Source organism: Lepidothrix coronata, unplaced genomic scaffold (genome assembly GCF_001604755.1).
Source record: "Lepidothrix coronata isolate B3197 unplaced genomic scaffold, Lepidothrix_coronata-1.0 Scaffold24, whole genome shotgun sequence".
NCBI classification, from domain to species: Eukaryota; Metazoa; Chordata; class Aves; order Passeriformes; family Pipridae; genus Lepidothrix; species Lepidothrix coronata.
The window spans coordinates 6,340,202-6,365,202 of record NW_016690204.1 but is presented as its reverse complement, the minus strand read 5'-3'; the positions used below and the strand labels follow the sequence as shown (position 1 = coordinate 6,365,202).

At 37.8% G+C, this 25,001-nt stretch overlaps 1 protein-coding gene across 7 annotated transcripts in view; it reads right to left on the bottom strand.

The window, feature by feature from the left end:
* Positions 1-25,001, bottom strand: part of CLEC16A (C-type lectin domain family 16 member A) — a 63,548-nt gene that overhangs the window by 14,815 nt on the left and 23,732 nt on the right. For 6 of the 7 annotated variants that reach the window (XM_017808939.1, XM_017808941.1, XM_017808940.1 and 3 more), the window contains 11 exons: positions 22,219-22,319; positions 21,367-21,489; positions 20,084-20,193; positions 19,555-19,599; positions 18,212-18,262; positions 16,985-17,113; positions 13,634-13,754; positions 9,218-9,369; positions 8,276-8,480; positions 6,748-6,915; positions 1,672-1,818 (listed from right to left, as the gene is read on the bottom strand). In XM_017808939.1, coding sequence (XP_017664428.1) covers positions 1,672-1,818; positions 6,748-6,915; positions 8,276-8,480; positions 9,218-9,369; positions 13,634-13,754; positions 16,985-17,113; positions 18,212-18,262; positions 19,555-19,599; positions 20,084-20,193; positions 21,367-21,489; positions 22,219-22,319 — 1,352 coding nt within the window. Of the gene's footprint in view, positions 1-1,671; positions 1,819-6,747; positions 6,916-8,275; positions 8,481-9,217; positions 9,370-13,633; positions 13,755-16,984; positions 17,114-18,211; positions 18,263-19,554; positions 19,600-20,083; positions 20,194-21,366; positions 21,490-22,218; positions 22,320-25,001 lie in introns of those variants that run through there. The other variant, XM_017808945.1, reaches the window with a different exon arrangement.

Below are 25,001 nucleotides of genomic sequence, written 5' to 3'. Positions count from 1 at the left end.
GCGTGTAAGTAAATTGTAATTTTGGTAACTACAGTCTGTGATTATTCTTCGATAAGGCACTATCTTTTTATGCTTGATGAGTAATTATGTGTTCTGGATCTAGGCATTTTTTCATAGAAGCCAGATTATATGCACTTGAGAGACCTCAGTTTGAAATGTAGTACAGTCTTGCTTGATATTTCTGTGAACTGGCATGTTGCTTACAACAACAAAAATAATTTAGATTCTTTATTTTCATTTCCTTTACCACAGTTTTCTCTTAGCCGCTATTGGCAAGAACTTGTGGTTACATTTCTCTGATCACAGATGATTTAAATACAGCAAGGATATTGCACATGAGCCTTTTTACACTGCTAAGGAGAAACAGGTCATCAAACAAATGTTTTCTTGTAGTGCCAATCCATATTGAGAGTTCTGACAAATAAATGATAGCACCTCTAGAGTCTAGGTGCTGAATGCTTTACATATTTATTGTTCATAAACTTCATAAGCACCCTCTCCTCACCCTCTCCAGCAGTGTTTCTTGCAGGGATAGTCACTTTAAACATGTAATGCACATTGATCTGCTGACACTGTTCCAGTGAAGGCTACAGAACACTAAATGCCTAACAAAGGTTGCATCATTTCCTGTAGGACTGCAACAAAGTTTAGATCTAGCTGGGGCTTCCAAAATGGTATGTCTTAGAAGGGGTAACCAGAACATCCCTCTCAAGGAGTGATCAACATTGGAAGTGACCAGTAAAATGAGGGAGCTACTTGAAAAGGTCCCGAGAATCAGGTTCCCTCTTTTGTTTTACAACCAAAAGAAGTAGAGGAGATCAGTGCTAGCACAAAAGCAGCCCAGCATGCACCCTTCAGCATTTACTTCTTGTTTAGTCTCCAGCCTGAGGCTTTACCTCACATAATTTGCACTCAGAACAGACACCATTACAAGATTCTCTACAATTACTATCCAAAAAGGATAGTAATTGTTCTAATTGCAACAAGAAGTTCCAGTTTAAACATACCCACTAAATATATTGACCAGTGCAAACAAATGGGGGCCATGTTTGTGAAAGTTACACTGTCACTATTTATGTTGCTCTTCTGGACCAATGGAACAGCTCCTGACTGGTGGTGTTCAGCCACAAGAGTGTTATTGCAAAAGCTTTACAATATTAACATCCTAAATAACTATTTTTCAAATATTTCATATTTGGCCCATTGTTACAAATGAACATGAGTATCAGAAAAACATACAAAAGCAAATGTCACCCAGTTCAAAAAAGATGGAGATCAACTTATCCACTAAGGTGAAAGGCTAACAGTTTAGATTACAAATTCATGCAAAGCAATACTTCAGTTAACACAAGCAAAACAAACCATCAACAAAAAAAACCCCACAACATTCTAAACTGTGTGTGCTAGGAGAAAAGACAGACAAACAGGACATTGTTTCACCAGTACTTAAAATCATTACTGAAAGATGACAAGTATTTATTAGAGTTCCAGAAAGTTGAAGAGATCATTAAAATTTGCACCACAAGTTACTTTTACTTGGCTTAGTTGAATGATCAAGTGACCTAAAACCATAAAGCCCCACTGTTTTTAATCCAATAACACAGTAACTTAATTTTGCAATAAACTACCCTATATCCCTTAGTGCCTGGGCTGAAAATGGTGATTGAATACCTGAGGGGCTCTGTGCAGCAGAAGGAGTGGATGTCGAGCTCGCAGTCACCGAATCACAGCGCCCTGTGCTCCCACTGCCACTGGAAGGGGATGGTGATGAGAGTGGGGAGGGATGGTGCTGATTTATACACTGGGCTACAGCAAAGCCTGCAAAACAGCACAGTGAAGCTTACAAGTTAATTATTACCTTGAAAGAGTTAACCTATTGAAGAAATTGGGGAAAGCTAGGAGCAAATACTGTATCAAAGTGGTGCCGATTTCATGTAGTGACCCAGAGGACCCACTGAAAGCTTTAAAACACAGAAATGACAAGGCAGGAAAATGCTGTAAGCAGCAACACACACTGACAGGTTGTGCTACAAAAAAACACAATGAAGAAAACACAGAAAAAAGCTAACAAATATCAGTCCTGTTAATAATCTGACTTGATCTGCACTCCCACCTCCTACCCCCCATGCTTACAGTCTAGAACTAGACTCAAAGCCACCTGCACAAACACAATGCTATCTGCATTTCTGTCATACTTGCATCATAGTTCTAGACGGGTGAATGCTACTTTTACTGAGCTTTTCTCTTATCTAAGTTACAACTCGTTATGTCCAAGATGAATATCACTTGAAAGAATTAAATCACCACCATCTATAGGAGCCATCTATTTTGGTGAAAAACAAAACAGTTTGGTGAGGAGCTAACTATCCCATAAATGTAAATAAATTCATGTATTTTATTTCAGAAACCAACCTGATTGATCTTCTACAATCACTTAGATAAGTTAAACTGAGGTCACACACAGTGACGCCTGACAGTCTGCAAAAAGTTAACCACAAACTGACCTACCTCAAACGTGAAAGACTTGTGTATCACTGGCCCTGAGTGCTGCAGTTTTTAATCACAGAAAATGTACATTAGGTTTCTCACACACACTTCATATTTTGAAATACCAGTTAGAAGTGGGAAACAAGGAATCATCAGTGGACTCCTGACCACAGAAGTAAGGCAAAGTCAACTGTTAATGTGAACGAAATTTGTTTTAAGAACAGCTACTAAAGCCACTGGTATAGAAGTGCTTATATCAAGATATTTTTCTTCCCTTACAGTGCTGGAAAAAGCTGTACCTACCCAAGGCATTCTATGTTCACAAAAGGTTTGCACTTCAAGAGAGGAGAAATCTTCCATCCTCACCAAAATAGAAGAAAACAGTAAATAAGGTCTGCCCTGACTATCACAGGGAAAGTTGGCCTGATTCAGCAGGCTTGCCTGCCCAAACTTCTGCAGAACACCACTCAGGGATTTGTGTCCTTACAAGGGAGCATTTGCTTCAAAATGATCTTAACACAGTTTCTCTCCCAATACAACTGCAGAAGAAGGATTTGAAGTTAACAGGAAGTTAATTTAGACAGGAGGGAAAAGTAAGCCTAAATCATACTGTAACTGGGAAACTACTGACCAAGAACAAATTTGCTAATCAGGAAACTCCTTCAGGAAATACTTGCAAAGACAAGGGGAGCAGAATTAATCATAGCTACAGGAAGTAAAATTAACTTAGAAGGTTCTAGAGGTGTCTTTTTCATTACTTTATGACTCTCAAGTTGTGATTGTGGTTGCTAATGAACAAAAATATTTCCTTTCCAGTAGCCATGATTCTGCTTTAACATACTTTTCTATTAAAGACTCAGCAAAGTATTGCTGTAAAGATGTGCTTCCCAATTCCTTGGAGATCTTATTTGCATAATCACAGTGTTTCATAGGGCTGTGTTTTCTTTCCTAAAACATGTATCAACAGCTATCCTCCTACTGCACTTTACACAACAGCAGCAAAATTTCATGCCAAAACCTGAAATAGCTTCTTAGTTTTTCTTTAAAGGAACTTTCTCTTAAGCAATTAATGCAAATCTTCCTCCTAAACTGGGAAAAGCTTACCTACTGTCTTATAGTAGTTTTCATGTGAAAGACAGCCTTAACCATAAATTCTCCTAAGAATAAAAATGGAGGTGAGGAAAAGGGGAAAGGGCACCGGTGGCAGAAAACAGGAAGAGCGAAAAAAAAGAAGCCTGAGAAGTAGAAATAAAATCTTGGCCAAGAAAGCAGTAAATGTTTTCTCATTGCAAACCATATCCTCATTGCCCCAATGTCTTCTGGGGCAATTTCCTTCTATTCTGTTCTATACATTGTTATCTTACTACAAATTCTCATATCATACTTAAGTAAACTATTCCAATCTGATGTTCCTACAGTAGCTGTGGACCAAACTTTATATAGAATTCTTGCCTGTATTTTCTTTTTCATTCAAAGGGTTACAAAGCTATAAAAGATGATTTTTTCCTTCAGATTTTAAAATGAAGATGGTTATAGTTTGCTTGCCATGGCTATTGTTAGTGAGAGGTTTTTTCAGCTTTTCCCTTCCAAATCATATCATCATCATCATATATAAGGTATTAACAATGGATAAAATAGTAAGAGATATTTATTGATTCCTTTTGCTTTTCAAAATAAATTTACTCAGTAGGTAAGCTACCACACTTGTTAAAATATTTAGATGTACCTTTTGCTGGAAATCATTAAGATTTCCCTTAAGACACACTGGGAACATAAATCTCAGAATAGAGCTGATACTTGAAACTAATACTTGAGTTGGTTTGGAGAGGAAGTCATTATTTATTTATTTTCAGTAGAAGACCTGTGTTCACAGGGCCCCTACCAAATTTGCTGGTTTCTTTGAAAACAATATAATTATTTACACAGAGTGCTTCAAAAGTATCATATTCATACACAGATGGTGAACAGTCCAGCCAGCTAAACTACCCCTAGAATCTCTAACATTCTAGCAAAGGCCATTAACTTAAAATAGACCCTGAAGTATATTAATAGCCATGACCTCATGATGATAAAATTGATCAAGTGAAGGCTTTTGCTTATGCTGTTCTCTGATAAGAACTGCCCAGTTTATCAGCCAGTTGGTTGGGATGATTCCAGCATCTCACTGCCTTTGGATAACACTCAATAAAACATACAGGTTAATAGGGATGTTCTGGAGCATGGTCTGCTATATTCTCATCACCTTTCACATGTCTTGCACAAAATCTGGTTTTAAACTACAACAATCCTCACCCTCTTCCCCCCAGGATACCAAGAAGCACTTTAAAAAACATTTTAACTTTGTGCCATGAAACAATAAAGAAAAACAAAGCACAGTTTGCCTACAACAAGGTAACTGCACACTCTCTAGTGAAATATGGAGAGCTCTATTTATGCACTATGACAGAAACTGAACCAGACCAGACTGAAATAAGTGTTCTTGGAAATTCTGAATTCATTGACAAGATGGATTAGGGAACTGATTCAACAGTTGTATTAAAATCCTCCACAGACCAAAATTTGGAGGAGAGCTGAAAATATTTTGATATTGTTAATGTCTTAAAAACTACACTGGGTGTACAGCACTGACAGCTAACATGGTCCAACTAAAAGTAATAAATAAGCTTCCAAAAATATTGCCAAAAAACCTAGTTCTCCTTTAAATCTAGAAAGGACATCATCACCAAGAGAAAGTATAATTTGTTTCTTAAAAGTACAATCAAATTAACTGATTGTACGAGCTTTGCACAACTCTTAAGCACCAGATGAAGGTGTAACATTAAGAAATGAATACATGAAGCCAGTAATTTAACTGCAACTTCTTCAGTCATTGTTTCAAAAGGCAAAAAAAATCTTCCTCTTGAAGTAAAAATCACGGTGGGCCTGATTAAGGGATAAGCACAAACAGATTCCTATGATAATCACTCAGAACTAGGAAACCTCATTTATCCATGAGCAAGAAAGAGGCATTTGATATTTATTTTGTAATCAGACGTAAAACAGGATGTGAATCCATTTTTTATTATATTACTGGCTGTCATAAAACGCACTTCAAAGATGCTACACTTGAAATACTTCATGTTCTGTGCCTCATTTCTTGTACTTTGTACCAAATAAAAGCTTCAGAATACTTTTTCCTCTGGATTTGCAAGTGCAAGTCTCCATTCCCTGGAATTCAAAGGAAGTATGTGCTTGTTTGAACAAATTACCATACTGCACCACCTCCAACATCCCCTCCTGAAATTAGTAGATGAAGTCACTTGTTAGGAACACAAGGGCACGTGTCTTAGAGAAAGTTGAAATAGGAACCCCGGGGCACCTTTCCAACCACACCTTTTCCCTGGAAGTCATGTCAAATAAGGAAATACACTCCCATCATACAACATACACTTGTCTTTTGAAATACCTGACTGGCAATATCTATGGTTTTATAATTTCTGTTCCCCAGTCAAGACTCAGGAAAACTGAGCTCCAATTCAGTCTTAAAGCAGTTAAACATCTTAAGTAGGGCACTTGAATTTTGAACCACTGAATCACATTTAAAGAGAAATGCTGACTTCTGTGAAAGGATTGGCAAAAAGTGGGGTAAGGACATTGTATCTTTTTGTATAATACAGCACAAATAAGTACTTTCAAGCAGTATGAAATTCAACTTTAAAATGACTCAAGATCAAATGAGAAAATTTCACCATCTGGAAAAGAAATTCTGTGGAGAAGTCAGTTTGTGAAACAGATAGTAAGAGACAAAAAGCAAAGAGCCCATTGTTTCAGAATCATTCCTTTAATCCCAGTTCCAAGCTAATGTTTTAGGAGCAGGTGTGACCCTCTTTTCTCTTGCTGGCTTTAAATGAAGCAGTTCACAGTATCCTGGTTATTTTTACAATCTGGCACAAAACCCATCATAACCAAACTAGAGGAGGAAATACTCACAACTGACAGATGTGTTGCATAAATACTGAGTATGCAAAACAGGATTTAATCTAAGTCAATTTGTAAAGGAAGTCAAAGTACTAAGATATTCCCAGCATATTTGGGGAAACTGCCATGAAGTATTGCTCACAACACACCCAGAACACACCCCCCAGTGTTACTTGTTTCTTGAGGAGTAACTTTTTCCATAAGCCTCATGCTGGACTTGTGTGTTCAGGAACATATTACAGCAAGCTTTTCACTGCTTATACAGATTACAATACAGTTTTTGTCAGTGAATGCTGCTCTCACCTGGGACTTTGTCAACAGATGCAAAGACAGAGCGCTGCACTGTGGGGTCGCTGCTCCCACGGCGGGACTGGTCGTAGAATCTAAAGGGAAGGTGCTGGGCTGTAGCTCCAGAGCTGTGTCCAAAACCCATAACTTCAGTTGAAGGCTGAACAGGAAGATCCAGGAGAGCTATGTTTAATCACAATTGATAATTTTTGTTACTCAAAAATACATAAAAGGAAGAGGAGGTGAAAATAAAATTGATAGTTTGTTCAGGATCTTAAGACTAAATCAGATTTTTAATGTGACTTGTCTGCACTTGCCTGTTAATTATGGTTACAATTGCATTGAAAAACAAGAGAGACAACACTTCTGGCAACCTGTTCTACCATTGCTGTCCACATCACATTCACACTAAAGAAACCCCAGAATAAACAGTGGAGGGCTAAAAAAACCAGGATTGCAGGAAGCTCCTTGCACTAAACAAGCCATAGGAGTTATTAAAAATAAAAAATCCTTTTGTTTTCCTCTGTACAAATAGAGTAATTCATTAGTTACACTGCAAAAAGCCAATGAAAGAGACAAACTCCTTTAAACTGGCAAAAAAATGCCTCTGCATTACCATTCAACTTAAAACCTTTAATATCAAGCAGATCTGTATTACCCTCAGACTTGCTTTAAATTTTTTTATATGAAGCAAGCCATAAAAGTATGACATATCCACTTTATAAACTCCAAGTATAAAATTCTTTATTAGCTTCCTACACATCCATAATAATCTTAAAGCATCTATAATCAGAATAATTCTCTGGCCAACTCAGTAATTTTAATACCAGTTATTACTTTGTTTTTCACAGCTCTGATTAGTTCATTATTGCTCTTGGACTATCCGAGTAACTTAGATAACTGGGCTTCTTTTTATTTGCACACTTATTTTCCTTCCTATATTTCAGAGCTTCTTTTTCTGTACTCAACAGTTCACTCAGTTTACTGGTAAGCTTCAATTTACTCTTCACTCAATATTCGAGTAATATTTGAATCACTGCTGTTTCCTCAAATTAACTCTTTCCTTCATGTCTTCACAAGCATTTCCCCCAAACACAGGAATTTAGTGCTGCTGTGTCACTCAACATTTTGGATTGCTCATCATCACCACATCCAAGCATTATCATCAAGACCATCAGGACACCATCCAACTCAAGCAAACTGAGCTCCAGTTGAGTCCTGGGGCAGCAGGACATCTGCTTTCTATTGGAATTCTGAATCACTGAACCACACTTGAAGAGAAACGCTGTGTTTTGTACAATAATTGGCAGCAAGTGGCAACAAGACAGGATTCCTCTTTCATCCTTTCCTGAACTGTCTGTCACAACTATGAAACCACATATTTCACTCCAGTAAAATCTATCACTTGGAAACTCGACACTGCTTTACAGCTTCCTGCGGCCACCACTTTTTAAGGTTTCTGTGCCTCACCCTTGTGTCACAGAGTGATTTGCAATGGCACACAAGCCTTGTTTCCAGACCCATTTTCACAGTGAGCACTCACCTGCTATCCTCTGCATTTTCATGCGCCGGGCCTGGATGCGGCCCTTTGCCAGGCGCTGCTTGGCGATAATGCAGCGGATGTGATCCGAGAAAATGAACGTGGCCTGAAGGATGGGGAAGGGCTTAGAATGAGGGCTTGAGGCAGGCTTGTGGATGATTATGTTCAGAGCTCTACTGTCATCCTCTACTCCCGTCACCTGCATGTCCTAAAGAGAAACATAAGGCAAGCAGCTAATGAAAAGCAAGCTTTTTTAAAACCATAGGTTAAGTATCGAAATGAAAACAAAATGCTATGAATGTTCCATTAAAGCTCTCACAAAGACAGTTTCCGTGGTAAAAACCCCAGCAAAATAAAACCAAAACAACCTTGGTTTGCAACCTTGTGCAATTTGTACAACCTTGGATTTACTCCTTCAGAAATTGGTATTCAGAGAGATTTAGTCAGTTTAAAATTCAATTAAATTATTTGAACATAGCAAATTTTCAGGAGATAAAAACAAGGCAAGAAGACACAAATGAGACAAACTTCCTAAAGCTTTTGAAATCAATTAGATAAGCACAGATCATTTTGAAGTTGCAACTTGTCACCTTCCCTACTCATGGAGGAAGACCTTGAAAAGTTCATTACTCTGCTACTTGAGCAAAGTGCTTGGGACTCAATCCTAATTGGAGGTGACTTCAGTGTTCAAATGAACATAGTCCAATATTTACTAGGAAAGTCACCTCATCTTCAAGTATGTTTCTACTTAGCTGTGTAAACTTCTTCAGAAAATCAGAGATGTTTTAAAAGGCAGGAAGCAGAAAATATTAGTAACTGAAGAAGCAAGTAAGCATTGTACAGAACTTAAATACGAAATCTAATATTGGTATTACTATTTATCCAACACAAAATGTAGATTTTCAGGTGAGAAAAAGTAACCACCTAGATTACAACTTCTCTTACCTGCAAAAGGCCTGCAAACTTTACTACTCCCCATCCAAGTCTGGCAATATCTGGTTCAACCAAACTCATCTGGTAAATATCCACAGCCAGGAATCTTTGAACTTGACCCCCATCCTTTGTTATCACTGTACAAGCAATTAGATCACTGTTATCTGAAGGAAGAAAGGAAGGAAAAAGGTTATTTAATCACTGAAGTTGAGGATTCTGGGGTTTGAATGTTTTACATAACATAAAATGTTAATATATAAAAGCATCTTGACGACACATGGTTAAAGCTTTTGTTTGCTCTTTTAATAAATATTTTAAGTTTTGCCATAATATTTATAGCTACATAGATAGGGCAAGTTAGATTTTAACAACAGTGGTTCAGACATCTGAAGATGGGTATTAACATATATAAGATAGGTATTATATACATCTTGCTTTCTCTTACCACCTTCATTATCTACAGGTCCCCTCATCTCAGGAATGAAATTGCAACAGTGCTGATGTGCCTCACTAAGTGGAAGTCTCAAAAAGTTTTGTTGGAAGACCAAAGACAGTCCTGCCCCACTGCAGGCAATTATTTCTACCTTGTTAGAAACTCTGGCTCCTGACACAAGTGACATTTGCACAGGTCTGAAACCTGATATTCTGACTGTTGGAAGCCCTTCAAGATTACATGGATTCTCCAGGCAAACTGTGGCAGGCTTTTGCCAATATTTGTTAAACGAGGTGATATTTTTTCCTTTACCCATGCATTTTATTCACTTATATTGAACAAACATACCCTTTCTTTACCATTACTCCAGGACCCCTCCAACAAGCCCCCAAACAAATCCTCCTGTATCTCCTCCCTGCCCTTGTTCCAGTTCAAATCCATTGTTCCTGAAAAGGGATTCAATCACCTTCTTTACACCACCTGGAATCTACCAAGCAACCCTTAAACTGCCACAATTTCTAGCAGACCTTTGCTAATCTTAACTAGAGTTGCTTTTTCCTTTGCTTCAAACTCTTACTTTCATTCATATACTTGATATACACAGGTCTTTTTCCACTCTCTTATTTAGTACAATTTATAGCAAGTAAAATATTCTGAACATTAAACAAAACAGTAGAACTTAAATTTACTCATCCAAACATCTAACCAAGTATTTAACACCATATTTCATCCTAGAAACATTTGCAGGATAGATACAAAAGCTACAAGTGGAAGCACACAGCTTTTCACAGTGGCAGGTTATACAACTACAGGCAACAGCCATAAATTAAAGGCTGGGAGGTGGAAGAAATTCCTTTGTGCATAATACAGCACAGCATGTTACCCAGAGAGGCTGTGGAATTTCTGTCACCAAAGGTTTTCAAGTTTCAAAAAAACAAAACCAACAATCCTCCCCAAACCAACCTCCTGTTCCTCCCAAAAATCCCCCCACACCACAAGCGTGAGGTCCCTTCCAACTAACATTTCTCTGAATCTACAAATTACCCTTTACCAGCAGGATCCATTCAAAATTGATTGGGTGATAGGAGATGAAAAATGGAACCCTAACACAATTAAAAGAGGACAATTAATGCTAATCCAGTGTGAATTTACTGTGAGCTTTTGAAATTTGAGAAAACAAGTTTAATCAATAAATGCAATACATACAGGACGTGATACAGTTACATGAGGATTGATTGCTATTACCTTCTCACAGCCCTAGAAGGCTCAAGAAATCCATACAGGATTGGCAAATATTACTAGAGGAGCCTGTGGAAGATTTATTCCTGTTTAGAGAAGGAGCTGAGACACCAGGCAGAGAATCTTAGAGGACATCTAAAATGGCAAAGTAGGCAACTGAATCCTACTGAATATTATTGTGCCACTGGCATTCTAATAATCTGAACAATAAAAGACAAGCCACAGAAACAGAATAAAACAAGAAAATCCATGTCAATATTTATAAAGTTTTCAGTGCAACAGCAAGCAGATGAAAAAATACCTGGAATTATTGCTGTACAAATTCAACTGCCCGACTACAAAATGTACTTCAGGTAAAGAACTTAAGGGGCAGAAGTTGCTTTCCAGAGCCGAAAGTTTTCATTTCAGATCTGACAAAAATTTGAAGTAAAACTGTAAAAATTTATCAAAGAACAGAAGGAAAAATTACTCATTTATTAGACAAGGGTTTCAGGAATCCTTTGAGTTTATACAACTGAGTGAAGGCCATTTCAGCTCACAGCTGCTGAAAGGTCAAAAGCTACATCATCCTTGACGACAAAAACAGAAGGGAAAGTGTAGTTAAACACATTTCCAGTGAACTGATCTGAGAATACTCACAGCTATACTATGAAACAGTTACACAACACATAGCTAACACATTTAGAGGAAAATACCAAGCCCAGTAAAATTCAGTTTGAAACTGAAAATTTGATCTGGGGATTAAAGTGAATCCCAGGCTGAAAGGCCATTCAATACCCATATGACAGTGCTGCAAAGAAATGTGCTGTCCTTCCTGAGAGTAACTGCAGTGCCTAATTTTTCCTCATGCAAAATGAAGCCTGTAGCCAGTTTGGACACTACACCTTCAAGACATGGATCCAAGAGTTCTGTGGACTTTCTCAAAGAAAAATACAAGTCATAGGAAACAACCAAGGAAGGAGAGTTCAAAGACCTCAGCTGCTTGCAGCACAGATGTACATTAGGTGAAAACAGCTGACCGTGTTCATGCAATACCTGCCTGAAAAGACTGCATTACATGAATTCTTTACTAATATAACAGCTACTTGAGGAGATGGTCTAAATGTACCTGATCTGCCTCAGGGCTTGATCTTTAATGATTTTATAATTTACTGTCATTACAATTCCAGAAATCATCTGCAGGCACTAAAAGCTCTTACAGAAAACTTTTAGCCCTTTGGACACACAGCTGGTGGCCCAAGACAAGCATTAGGCTGCAGAAAGTTAATGCACCACCTCCCACTTGACAAGAAGAACCTTTCCCAACAGCACAGAGCCCATTAGTATGACATTCTGCTTTACTGCTTACTAAGAATGCAACAAATCAAGGACCCACCCAAATGTTCAACAAAGGACATTTAGTTGAGATTAGAGGATGTGTCCCTGGTCATACACCTGCACCACATTCTGGCTTCCTCTCTTTTCTTCAAATATGACAACAAGTTGCACTGGGCAACTTTCTCTACCTGACTCTGTTTTGAGCAGGAGAGTTAGACTAGGTGATCTCCTGATTGTTCCTTCCAACCTCAATTATTCCATCATAAACTTTTCTCAAACATTTTTTTTAGAAATATTGGCTGCTTTTCTAAAGCCTGGATATTTGGTAGAGACAGAATATACAAGGAGATTTAAGTATAATGTGACTCATTTTCAGTTTCAGCAAAGAAATAACAGCTTTAAATGTACCATCATTTACCTCTTGGCCATGGTATTTAAAACATTGCCACAAACAGAATGCTGTTACCAGCCTGAAACCAAGCACTGAGGCTGTTAATTTGAGCTGCCAGTGAACTTCACACAGTGAGCTGCTGACTAAGATTAAAAAGACACCTGCATGAGACACCTACAGCCTCACATGCAGTCTGAGGCAGGCAGTTATCACACAACACGTGAGTGAATCAAAACTATTTACAGTAGAAAAACAACACTGAAAAGTAACAGATATCATTCTGGTGGCAGCACACTCAGCAATATGGAATGAACCTTCTGTGGAATTCCCTGCCTCTCAACACATACATTCATATATGGTGCAGACAACCTTGCAACTACACCTAAAGGTTTACAATGAACATATGCCCATCAAAATATTAAAATGTTTCTTTACAAGGTACTTTAATCTTTCTCATCCAGCTCCCATAAAACACCAGCATTGCATTCAGACAAAAGGAAAAAAAGTCATTTTGATAAAGTCAGTTTTGCAGGATTTTTCAAAATCCAAACAGTAGCTGAAACCATTAGTGGATCATGTTAACCTCTACTTGACACTATTTGTATATAAACAACCATAACCACAGGAGGCATCTTAATGTTCAGAAGAATTTTTAAAGACTTGTGGTAATATAGATTGGGGAAAATTTGTTACATCAACAATATCTCCAAAGTGATAACTAAAAAAGGCACACAACTAGAATTTTTTAGGTCTCATTTTGCCCACTGCTAAGTCTCCTGCCAAGACAAGGCATCTATGCAATGATGTGTATCCTGTATGCTTTATGCCAAAATGCTGATATTCTCCTGTTTCTCTCTCTTGGGCAACATAAAAGACTTGAACTGGAAAATATGTTTTTATATTACAACACACACTAGAACTTCACCTCTGTACTATCTCAATTCAGGTAGTTTAGGTAACAATAGCAGTAATAACCAGTTTAGAGGGAAAAAAAAAATAAGCCAGTAACTTCTCTTCAGACTATTTGGGAAATTGAGGGACTACTTACTCAAATCAAGAACATCATCTGTCTTTATCAGATCTCCCTCCCTCGTGAGTGGTAACTGAGTTTCTGGCTCATCTCGCAAGTGCAGTGACAGCGAACGGAGCATAAAGAAAACTCTGATTGCCTTGAGAAATTAAAGAAAAGAATATTAAAACATTGCTACACCCAGAACTACATATTTTAACAGAATCTTGCAAACGTATCCTGGCTTTTACAACCCCCGAGTTTGTTCTCACACAGTAAATCTACATTTTAAATTGACAAAGTAGAATATAATTTCAAACTTAGCTAGAAAAATATGTGAAAAAAGTTGAAACGTGCAATTTTCAATGAATTAGAAGCAGCAGAGCTTTTTTGGCACTGGCACACTTACACAGACTGTGACTGACAGGTAATTTTTTCTTTAATAATTATTTTAAGACTGATTGTATTTGCAATACCTATATGCTACACACACCTCCACAACCAGCCTTCAGAGACTGTCACATTTTGAACTTAAAACAGTGATAACTTTTCTGGTCAAGCCTTGCTAAGATGTCTGCAAGTTAGAGAGAAAACAGTGGGGATTTCTGCATTTTAATTCGCTGTGTTCATCAGAACTAGCCACATGTAACACAACATTCTTGGAGCACTTGATTCATTTTCTCAGAAGGTCCGTACCAGGGCGAAGCATTCTGAAAGCTGCACCAGGCCCAAGAAACTTTCAACAGCTGCTCTGTGAAATTAATAAGCTAGTTTTGATTTATAAATTCATGACATATGGTATGCAAAGACCAAAAGTGTCAAAGAACAATCATCATTTTATTAGCCACATTTTGAAAGGCACCATTTATAATCCTCTTCCCCTACAAGAACTGTATTTTCAGTATAGTAAATGAAAAAATCATTTTTTATTACTTCCGGTGTTTTGTTTTTTAAGAGTTTCCTACACAGTAATTCTGTGGCATACTGTAAATTAACTGCTGCCTTACAGTAAAAGCATTGAATTCATGAACAGCTGCAATGCCCAGAAACTCCCAGATTGCAGGAAGTATCAGGAAAAACAAATCTAAAGTGCTTTAAGGGAAAACCCTTCACCCCTCTATTTTTAAAATCAACAGAACTGTGGCTCCTGTGAACCAGCAGTGTGAGTGCTTGGCCAGCCATCATCCTGGCAGTGCTTCCAGAAACTTCTGGCACAGCAGGGATGAAGAGAGGGAAGTCATGTACCCAGCTCTTCCATGAAATGACAAAGCAGATGAATTTGGCACGCTGTTGAAATCTAACAGGGCAATATGATTCTGCGAATCAAAGGATGTCAAGGGTATCTAAGAAAATATGATATTAACACTGGCTTATTCATAAGAACAGAGTCATTTTGTAATGGGAGATCTCTCCTCTTTAGGCAGATTGCATTCTAATGGACTGTGGATTTATTGAAATTATACACTATTACTATAAAGCACTTTTACTATCAGATGCTTCAAGAAAAATTCACAATACTGGGTTTAAGACTTTTCAAATTCAATCAAGAACAGGACTATTTTTGGTAACTCAAAAGTCAAACCCAACAAGGCATTTGGGTTTTTTTGTTTGTTTGTTTTATTGTTTTTGCTTTTTTGTTTGTTTTTTAATTTAGAGGGCAGGCATCACTCAGCCTGCTTTCACTTACTTTTCACTTCAATCCTCTTCCTCCTAGACAGCATTAATTTTTGTTGCATACATTCCCTATAAAACAACCATCTCTCATCTCCAAACATGTAACCACATTTACTGCAGATTAATGTACAGCAGTAGGGAACAAAATTAGAACTTTAGCCTTTGCAAGAAAAAAATTAAAAAGCAAGAACATCAGATGAAAAGGGAGTTACACTGTGCTTCCTACAATATTGACAGCCTTCAGTTTGTTAGCAACATCAATATAAATCCAAAATCATGTGAGCTGGGCCTTCCTACAACAGTTTATTGCCACGTAGAGACTTTCTATAGCGAAACAGGTCAGAACCTAAAAAGATCTGATCTCTAAGAGCTAAGAACTCACAATATAATCGAACTAAGGGACTTCTTCACTTGCCAGTGAAACAAAACTCAAGAACTTTTTTGGAATCATGACACAGGATGCTCAGAATTGACTGTTCATTTGAAACTGTCAGCAAAACCCCAGAAGTGGCAGCAGCAATGTCACAAGACAGACCTCGAGTTCAGCACATTGTTATGGCAATTCAGCAAAGCAAGGGAGCCCAGCTGGAAGAAAGCAGCCCAGGAATTGAGAAAATGCTAAAACTTGTAGAGCAATGTGACTGGGGAAGGACAATCAACAAGGAAGCATTGTGAGACTTCTTGTGGATGATAAAGCCCCTTTCATCCCAAACACTCTACAGGAATATTTGCATTGATTTTTTGATTTCCACTAACAGAAGTTAAGCTATTCCTTATTTAGCTCATGAAAACCATGGAACAGGCAGTTTCCATTAATGTGCATTTCTAAGTATCTTTCTGTTAAATGCCTCAGAGAGAATTCCAGGAAGCATTTTTGCTTTCTAAGAATACTTTTCAAAATAATTCACTGTATTTTATCAGACAGCTTGTGGTGATAACAAAAGCTGTGTGGCTCACAATAAGTAATGAAAACAAACCTTTTCAGAAGATTCCTGGAAAAATGTTTTTTCTTCAAGGGTACTTGAATACATGTACATATATACTTATGTAAATGCAAAGCAACCCAAAGAACAGCACTTCTCAAATAATAATGTCATGCAATAATATCTCTCTTAGACTTAGTGCCTCTGCAAGGCTTACAGGACACTGCCAGATATGGGCCAAGAACTGATTAACCTAAGAATGGTGATAATGATTCAGGTAAGTATTACCTCTACAGATTGTGTCAGTCCTGAAAATAGATATTTTGTATTTTTCTCCTCATTCTCAAGATCTCTGTCATTAATTACTTTGAACTCTGGAGTACAGTTAAACTTTTTGTTATGTGTAGAAACATGAGCAATATGAAGCCAGCCAGTCTTCCACTGGAGATTCCCACTACAGGAATACAATTGTAAGATAGACGGAGATATCTGACAATATATTAATGAGCATCATCTAACTGCCATTGTATGTAGATGTCTGTATGATCTGAAAATTAAAACCCCACTGCAAGAACATGTTGTGTTGACTAGGCACAGGAAATCATAGAGAAAAGGTTTTTCTCCACTGGGACAGGTAATTATTTTATACTCTGCACAAGTCTTTCTCATTTTATGGACGAGGCTTCCAACCAAGCAGTTTTCAGGGAAAAATATTATTTTTATTTCTAGAATTGTGCAAGGACTTTGGCATCATTTTGCCATGAACAAATGTAAGAAAAATAGTCTTACTCACTCTTCGTGTTCTTTCCACATCTCCACAAGGCAATCTTTTCACAAAATCAATACCAGTCAGTGGTGTCCCCGTTGGAGGCAGTAAGATTGAGGCATCCATCATCAAGTATTCTACATTCATGGGTTTAATCTATAAAAGTATTTTAACATTGATTACCATACAGGACAATAAGCATTTGCCTCTTTGCTTTCAAATATAACTCATTGTTCCATATTCTAGAGTTCTGAGAAATTTTAATACCAACTGTCTTATGTGAAGCTCCTTACAAGCAATCTCTGTTTTATATTTGTTCATCATTCCCTCACACACTGTTGAAGTTTCCATACTGGTAGAACAGGAGGAAAGCTCCAGAAGATTAATGAAGAAGTACTTCCCTAATACTGAAAACCAAATTTGTCAGGTTTGCTTTTAAGTTTTGACTTAAATTTGTGACTACTTCCATCACAATAAAGAGTTTCCTATAACTTTTTCTCCCCAGAAACAACTTTCTAGTTTCCAGTAATGCAGCAACTTTCAAAGTTAAATATTTCACTAAAAACTTCTATTATTTAGGCTGGTAAGATATGTGTAAGATGTTTCCCATATTAAAAGACTTATTACAACACACCAGCTGTAGATTGTGCTTTTTCAAAGAGACAACGAGCAGTTGCTCATTAAATCCCTCACCACTGGGGAAAAAACCCTGTAACTGAGTACCCAAAGCATTTTTATCTGAACTCTAACCTAAGAACTGAAACAGATAATTACTTTTAAAACACATTTACAGGTTAAATATGAACTGAGATCAATCTTAGTAATCCATTAACACCTTCACAGGCAGTACCTCTCCTAGAGCAAAGGGCTCAACGTTTGCTTGCTCCAACCCTGTTTTCCACTGGTAAATAAAGTGACACCATCAAAACTGAGACCTTGCTGGGCTTTGGAGAGATACAGGAAGATTTTCATATTGTTCAGTAACTAGGGAAAAAATAAATCCAATGTCCATTTTATCAGGATAATTTTTGTACACTCCATCTCAGAAAGTAATGGGCTTTACCAAACAAGGAGTTGTGAAATTTCACATAACAATTTATGTAACCAGAGACACAACTCCTCAGAGATAAAACCACATTTTGTTATTCTCCTGTCCGCAATAAAGACCCCAGTGTTCTCAGTAACTATCAGTAACTGTTCCTGCTCCTGTGCTGTATCTGGGTTTGAGGATGTGGCAGAAAGGGTGTCACTTACTGTCATACTCCGGTATTCGTCTTCAAACATATCCAGAAAAATTTCTTCTCCCTTCCAAAAGCAAGAATATGGACACACCATGAAACCTGAGGGCTGCAGAGCTGGGTTTGTTTGGTTTGGTTATATACAGGGTGTCTGTGAGGGGAGGCCTCTGCAGGACACTGCTGAGCACCACAGCAACACTGATGGGAAAACACACGAAGAGGGAGAGGGATTCCTCTGCAGCCCCTGGAGAGGACCATGGTGGAGGACCCACAGATTATTTTCCTGAAGGACTACAGCCCATGGAAGAGGAGATCCACACTGGGGCAGGGGAAAGCGTGAGGAAGAAGAGGCAGCAAGAGATGAACTGTCATGGCCTGACATCAAACCCCTATTTCCCCATCGCCCCTACACCACTCAGCAGGGGGAGAGGGCAGAAGGGTCAGGAATGAAGGAGCAGAGCTGAGCCTGGGAAAAAGGAGGGGTGGGGGGAAAGGTGTCTGGTTTTATTTTTAAATTTGTCTTTGTTTCTCGCTATCTAAATTTATTTTTATTGGCAATAAATTCATTTTTGCCAAGTTGGCTCTGTTTCACCCATGACTGTAATTAGCAAGTGACCTCTCAGTTCTTTATCTTTACAGCAAGATACTCTCTTCTCTCTCCATCCTGTTGAGGAAGGGCAGTGAAAGAGCAGCTGAGTGGACCTCTAGCAGCCAACCATAAGGTGACTTATTTTTTGGAAGCCATATTGAGCAAACAGCCTTCAAAAGTATTCTGACAAAAACAGGAAGATATTTCAGACACTTGAAATCTCTAATGGATTTACTGCTCCTTATTTGGAAGTTAACACCTAGATCTTATCGTTTTAATTCTTTCACTGTTTACCACACACACACACACACACACACAAAAAAAAAAGGCAAAAAGCTGCAAAGGTCTCCAATAAGAAAGAAAGATTAAGTATCAGTATTTCAGATAAGACACAAACAAAAAGTAATGTCAAAAACAAACACATTCCATATTAGTGCCAATGATAAAATCCCAGGAATCATGCTCTAATTGTGTGGCTCAGTTCCACGAAACACCTAACAGAAGCAACAAAGGGGCATGACTGCTAACTTGCCCTCCAATATAAACCCTGAGTCTTCTAACAGCCCTTTTGTGACATATGTCAGTGTGGCATGGGAAGGGCAGGAAAGGAGAGGAATCCCCCAACAAAACACTTCATTTTCTGTCACAAATTTGGAGTTCTCATATTAAAAAAAGTGCTGCCTTGGGCACCAGTAAAGACTGGGCTGCAGACTTGCTTCTAATTCCACATGATGTAAAGGACTTTTTCTTACAGCATTTTGCATATATACCTTATAGAAACGACGAAGGAGATGAACACTTTCTTCCCTGGCACCCTAGAAAAGATAAAATGTTTTTCAGGGAGTACGTACACAATTTACTTATTAATCACATTAAAAAACCTACCCAAAAACTCATATAGAAGAGACTGTCTATTGATTTCCCCACACTCAGTCTTCATCCCAGAATTTGACAGAATACATTTTGAGCTTCTGAAAATACAGTTTATGTGAGCTTATTAGTTTCAAAAGAACTTTTCTTTACATTACTGAGGTGGATGATATACAAATTTCAGAGAGAAAATTAAACCTAACACTGCTTGGGAAGTTATGAGTTTAAACAGCATGATAACAGCAAAGCTGGGGACAGAACAGAGGTTTTGATTCTTCTGCACAGAGCCACCAATGCAAAGATGTTCTAGAAGCTCAAATTTCACATTTAGGCTTATTGCAATCAGAAATAAAATAAATTTATTCAACTATATTACAAGACTCAAAGACTAGTAATGCTGTGACTGGAAATTTGAAAGAAAATACTCACCTCAAGACACGCAAGGTGAACATCTTTTATGATGCTGCCATTTTTAGAAAACACAAGCTGCTTCAGCAGCAGGCACCCAAGTTCTAAAGTTGCCAAACGGATTTTTCCATCTATGAAAAGAAAATTTCAATACACAAAACAGCAGCAGTTTAATTATTGTTCTTCTCATTATCTGATGTTCTTTAATATTTTTACTTTTCCCCCAGTTGTCAAACTTGGCTCCTCTGTCACACACACCCTATCTGACAAGCATCAGTGCACATGCTGCCTTACAATGCTGATGGGTAAAAAAGAAAAAGAATTGGAAGAGTAATTTAAAACAGAAGAAAATTTAAAGCAGAACCGTGCAATAAGAAGGCAACAAAGATTAACACTGTTGAAAAATAAGCCAAACCCACGCCTTCATTAATCTGCAACCACAAGCTGAATTACACTAAAATTACAAAAGGATCAGAGACATTTGGCATGGATAAAGTCACAAGGTGAAAGGCAGCTTTGTATATAGCATACTAATAAGGTATAGCTGTTCCTTAAAAGAAGTCCAAAGGATTCAGATACAGCCTGGATCTGAGAATCTAGAGAAGTCAGACTGAAAGAATGCATCGAGATTTTAAGCTTAGTGTCAGAAGGATTTTAAAAAACAATATTAGAAATTATGTACAGTCTGAGCTCAGTGATCTATGCTAAGACAATATATCCAAGAGACAGACTGACATCTCAGCTTTTGACTCCAACTCCCCTTCTACCACTTCAAAAGTTAGCACTGTGCTGTCAGAAACTAAAGATACAAAGGTCAGTACCCCCTCCAAAAAAGAGAAAACATGTTCTACACAGCATTTAGCAAGTGTAATAAAAATCCAGTATTTCCACTCCTCCCCAGCACGTCCCTCCCCAGACAAGCCTTTACTTAAATCAATCCATTTCCTCATCTTGCACTCTTCCCTGTTACTGCATGTATAAACTCTTCATATATAAACATGTTTTTAATCTCTGACTGGCACATCAGCACTAGTTAATGCTCTCAGATCAGTCTTGCAAGTCAAATAAACATTAGATTTTACTCTGCAAACAATCAGGAATTTTATAATGTGTCCGTTTCAGGGGAAAACCAGTTCCACTCATTTGAAGTTTTAAAGGGGGAAGTGCAGGGAGAAGAGCTGTGGTTTGAACAAAAGTCATATATATTTCCACGGAATGGGTCACTGAGCATTGTAACCAGATGGTTTTTTTCCAGCTTCAAAAGTTTCAGCTTGGAAAGAAAACAAATACTGGAAAAGCAATACCTGGTTGTGCAGCATAATTCATTATCCTGATGAGCCTTTCTGCAAGGACATGATTATATGAGTTTCTCTCTTCAGCATGTTGAGCTGGAAGCTGAATTCTCTCCAGCTTGACTGGGTCAATTCCTTTTTCGGGGTGAAGGAAGAAAGGCAAATTAGAAAACAGGAGTATGTCCTGAGGCAAGTATTTAATAGACCACAGCAGTTTTCTCAGAACATAATAATTAGCAATATGAGACTAGGCAAGTTAGCTTTGAATTAATATTACAAGGAGGAACAACGGAAAGACTGAAGACATTGATGAATCCCTGAAAATTCGCAGCCTTAAACAGAGCACTCAAATCCCAAAGTGGTTGGTGAAATCCAAACTATTTTGCTGTTTCTGAAATTCTAAAACTATTTGTTTGCATCTAAATCAAATGAAAGTCAAGCCATATATCTGAAGAGCATAGTGACTAAAGGGGAAAAGATGAAAGTCTGATTTTAAATTCTGCTCTGGTAGTAAGTGATCCGTTCATACATGTTTAAAAAAAATAGGAATTTTATTTTGTAACTAGAAGCCTCTGATTGAGTACCCTCCTCCATGCAAATTAAATTCCCCCTGAATGGTTGTATAAGGAGATTAATCCCATTTTTCTTCAACATATTCCTCTAAAATATTGAGGTATTTCTCAGAATAGACTGGTTACTGTAAGACCTCTTAGGACAATACATAATTATGGATTGCTGGGAATCTCCCTGTCCTGTTCTAAAGAATGGTAATAAACAATCTCATAAACCAGAAGATGATTATATTTAGGTTTACAGTTTCTTCCAACCCTGGCCTTGCAGTTAACTCTACATAACAGCACTTACCTTTGTTGTGTGACATTGCATATAAAAGACAGAGCACAAAGAGGGCATAGTAATCATCTTCAGGACAGTCCAGTGCATTATAGACCATATCAAGAAAAGGTCTGTGGAAAGGAGTAATTTAAAAAAGAAAAATGGTTAAGAAAGTAACATATCTATAGAAAAATGGGTAACTATCTTATTCTACATGTAGCTAATGGATGAGGCAAATTTACAGTAATGCACATTTTCAGGCATAAAAGAAATTTCTGTTAGAGAGTACTCAGATTATAGCCATGCCTTGCATTTACACTCTGCCAATAACTCTGATGCTTTAACAGAATTTGTTACATAATACTTTCCCAGGAATTGATTGTTCAAACATTTACTGGTTGTTTGTGGCACATTTAGTACTTATTGAAAGCTTGTTTTAAGTGTATACGTAAGCAACTTCAAGGAGCTGCTCTCACTGTTGCATAAAAGAAAGAGAATACCTCCAAACTCATATACTAAACAGAGTTGAAAAGATCTAATACAAGTAAGCATTTTTCATCAGAAGTTTGGAGGAAGCCATTTTGTTCTAAAACAATCAACAACTTTACCATGCAATAGTTACAGGAAAGAAAAATTAATAAGCAGGGAACACTTGAATGAAAAAAAGAAAGCTTTGGATTGCAGATAAACTTTGTTTTCCTGAGTTTAAGGACATGTGGCCTATGACACTTCTGCAGGAAGTTATAAAGTGCCAAGTTCACCTTTTACCTGTACCCTGAAGAGACCACAAAAGTCAACGTAATCCAGAAGCCGTTTGGACAGATCAGATATGGCTGAGATTTAGCTGATATGAGCACAAGCCTGACTGTAAGGCAGCTTGGCTTCTTGTCTTAGGCTGGCTTGCATCCAATCGGTTGCACCAGTTCAGAGCATAAGTGAAAATTGAATATATTTTCACAACTGGTCCAGACAAACAAACAATATATCAGGGAAGTGCCACAGTCACCAGAAGATGACAGTCTAGAACCCTGAGTGAAATGAGTTAAAAAATACTTCAAAAGGTAGGGAATTAACAGGGAAAGGAAAAAACACCTTACATTACCTAAATTACATTCAATAAAATACATTAAGGTAACATCGAAGTCATAAAAACATTTTCCTGTTTTCAGAGCTAGCAGACAAGAAGCATCCACTACAAACTCATGGTTGTGGTCAGCTGAGGGTCAGCAGGGCTATCAGAGCCCAGAACACAACATACTTCAGTACCTCCTCCAGGCCTGTGGCGCCATCATGGCCACACTTAATGTGCCCCAGTAAAGCCACCAAGTCATAACAAGGGACTTGACCTTCCCGTCAGCTCCACACACATTTCACCACCATGTTCTCTTTTACTGAAACAAGGCAGTGATCAGATTCACAGACCACGTTGTTCCTCTGCTCAGTTCCTGACACTGCGGCACGTCGTGCATTTCTGAAGCTGCATCACAATCAGCCTCTGCGGGAAACGCCGCCGAGTTATGATCCCTCTTTGCCCAAGGTCAACACCCCTCTGTGCCTAAGCCGAATTTCCCACATATTGTAGATCTTAAAAGAATGTAACTATTCAAGGAAAACCAACCTAAATAATTAGCAATGTTGAAAACAAACCAAGAGGGCCTTCAGGCTTTCTGAGTGTTAAACAAATCCTAAAGCCTCATGTCACCCTCAAACTGGGGGCTTTTCACACCACAGGGGGAGTTCAGGATATTAACATACTTAAATACAAGATAACATGAGGTCTGCTTTCAGACCAACAGACACTAACTAACCTAAAACGTGACCTATGATATAAAAGTAATATTTAATATAATTTTGTTAAAGCCAATGTTTTAGCAAGTCAAAGCTGCTGAAACATCAGTAGCTGTTCATATAACACCAATATTACATGGTATTAATTGATTTCTGTAATTTCTAATGCATTTTTCATTGTTTTAACCCCTGCATACTAATTAGATTTGTGAAATTACATAACTTGAAAAAAATTACAGCAGCAAGAGAAATCGTTCTCATTCCAGATGCTTCTTCACAGCATCTCTCTATCTGCATTACCAGAGTCTCAGTCACAGTAACCTGAGGCCAAAACAACTTCCAAGAATCCCACTCACCAACAGTCCTCAAATAGACTAAATACATGATAGACCCAGAAAAACTCAGCTGTAAGAAAATAGCAACCGAAGCCACAACATAGCACAAAGATTTCACATTCTGGAAAAAGGCTTTGCTGTACAGCATATTGCAAAAGAAAGGTAATTTAAAACATGTCTTTAAGCTCAAACTTTCCAGCAGTGAGGCCCATCAAAATAAAATTACACCCTAAAATATTTCAGCTGCCTCTTTCATGCTCTTCACAGCAGTAAAAGGGCTAAGGGAAACTGAAAACTTGACTTAGCTTTTAAAGCTTTTAAACTCCCTTCCGTGCTGTTTTCCATTCATTTTTCAACAACTATTGGACTATTTTTAAAAAACACTTTTAATAGTGAAGTCTGTATTGTAAATATTTTCAAATATAAGTAGTTCTTAACTCTGTAGCATTTTCTTCCTTTACTAGGCTTTTACTACCAACTTGACAGAAGAAGCAAATCAAATGCCATACAAGTGTTCTTCAAATTATTTATTCTTGTGGAGAGTGTCCACAACTGAAGAGTGCAACACATTGGGAATCACAATCATCACAGTCATGAATGATTATTCCAGTTAGGGAAGACTCACTTTGGGCATGGCATGATGTTCACTGCATTTTCCACTACCACATGGCACCTTGTCCACAAGACTCG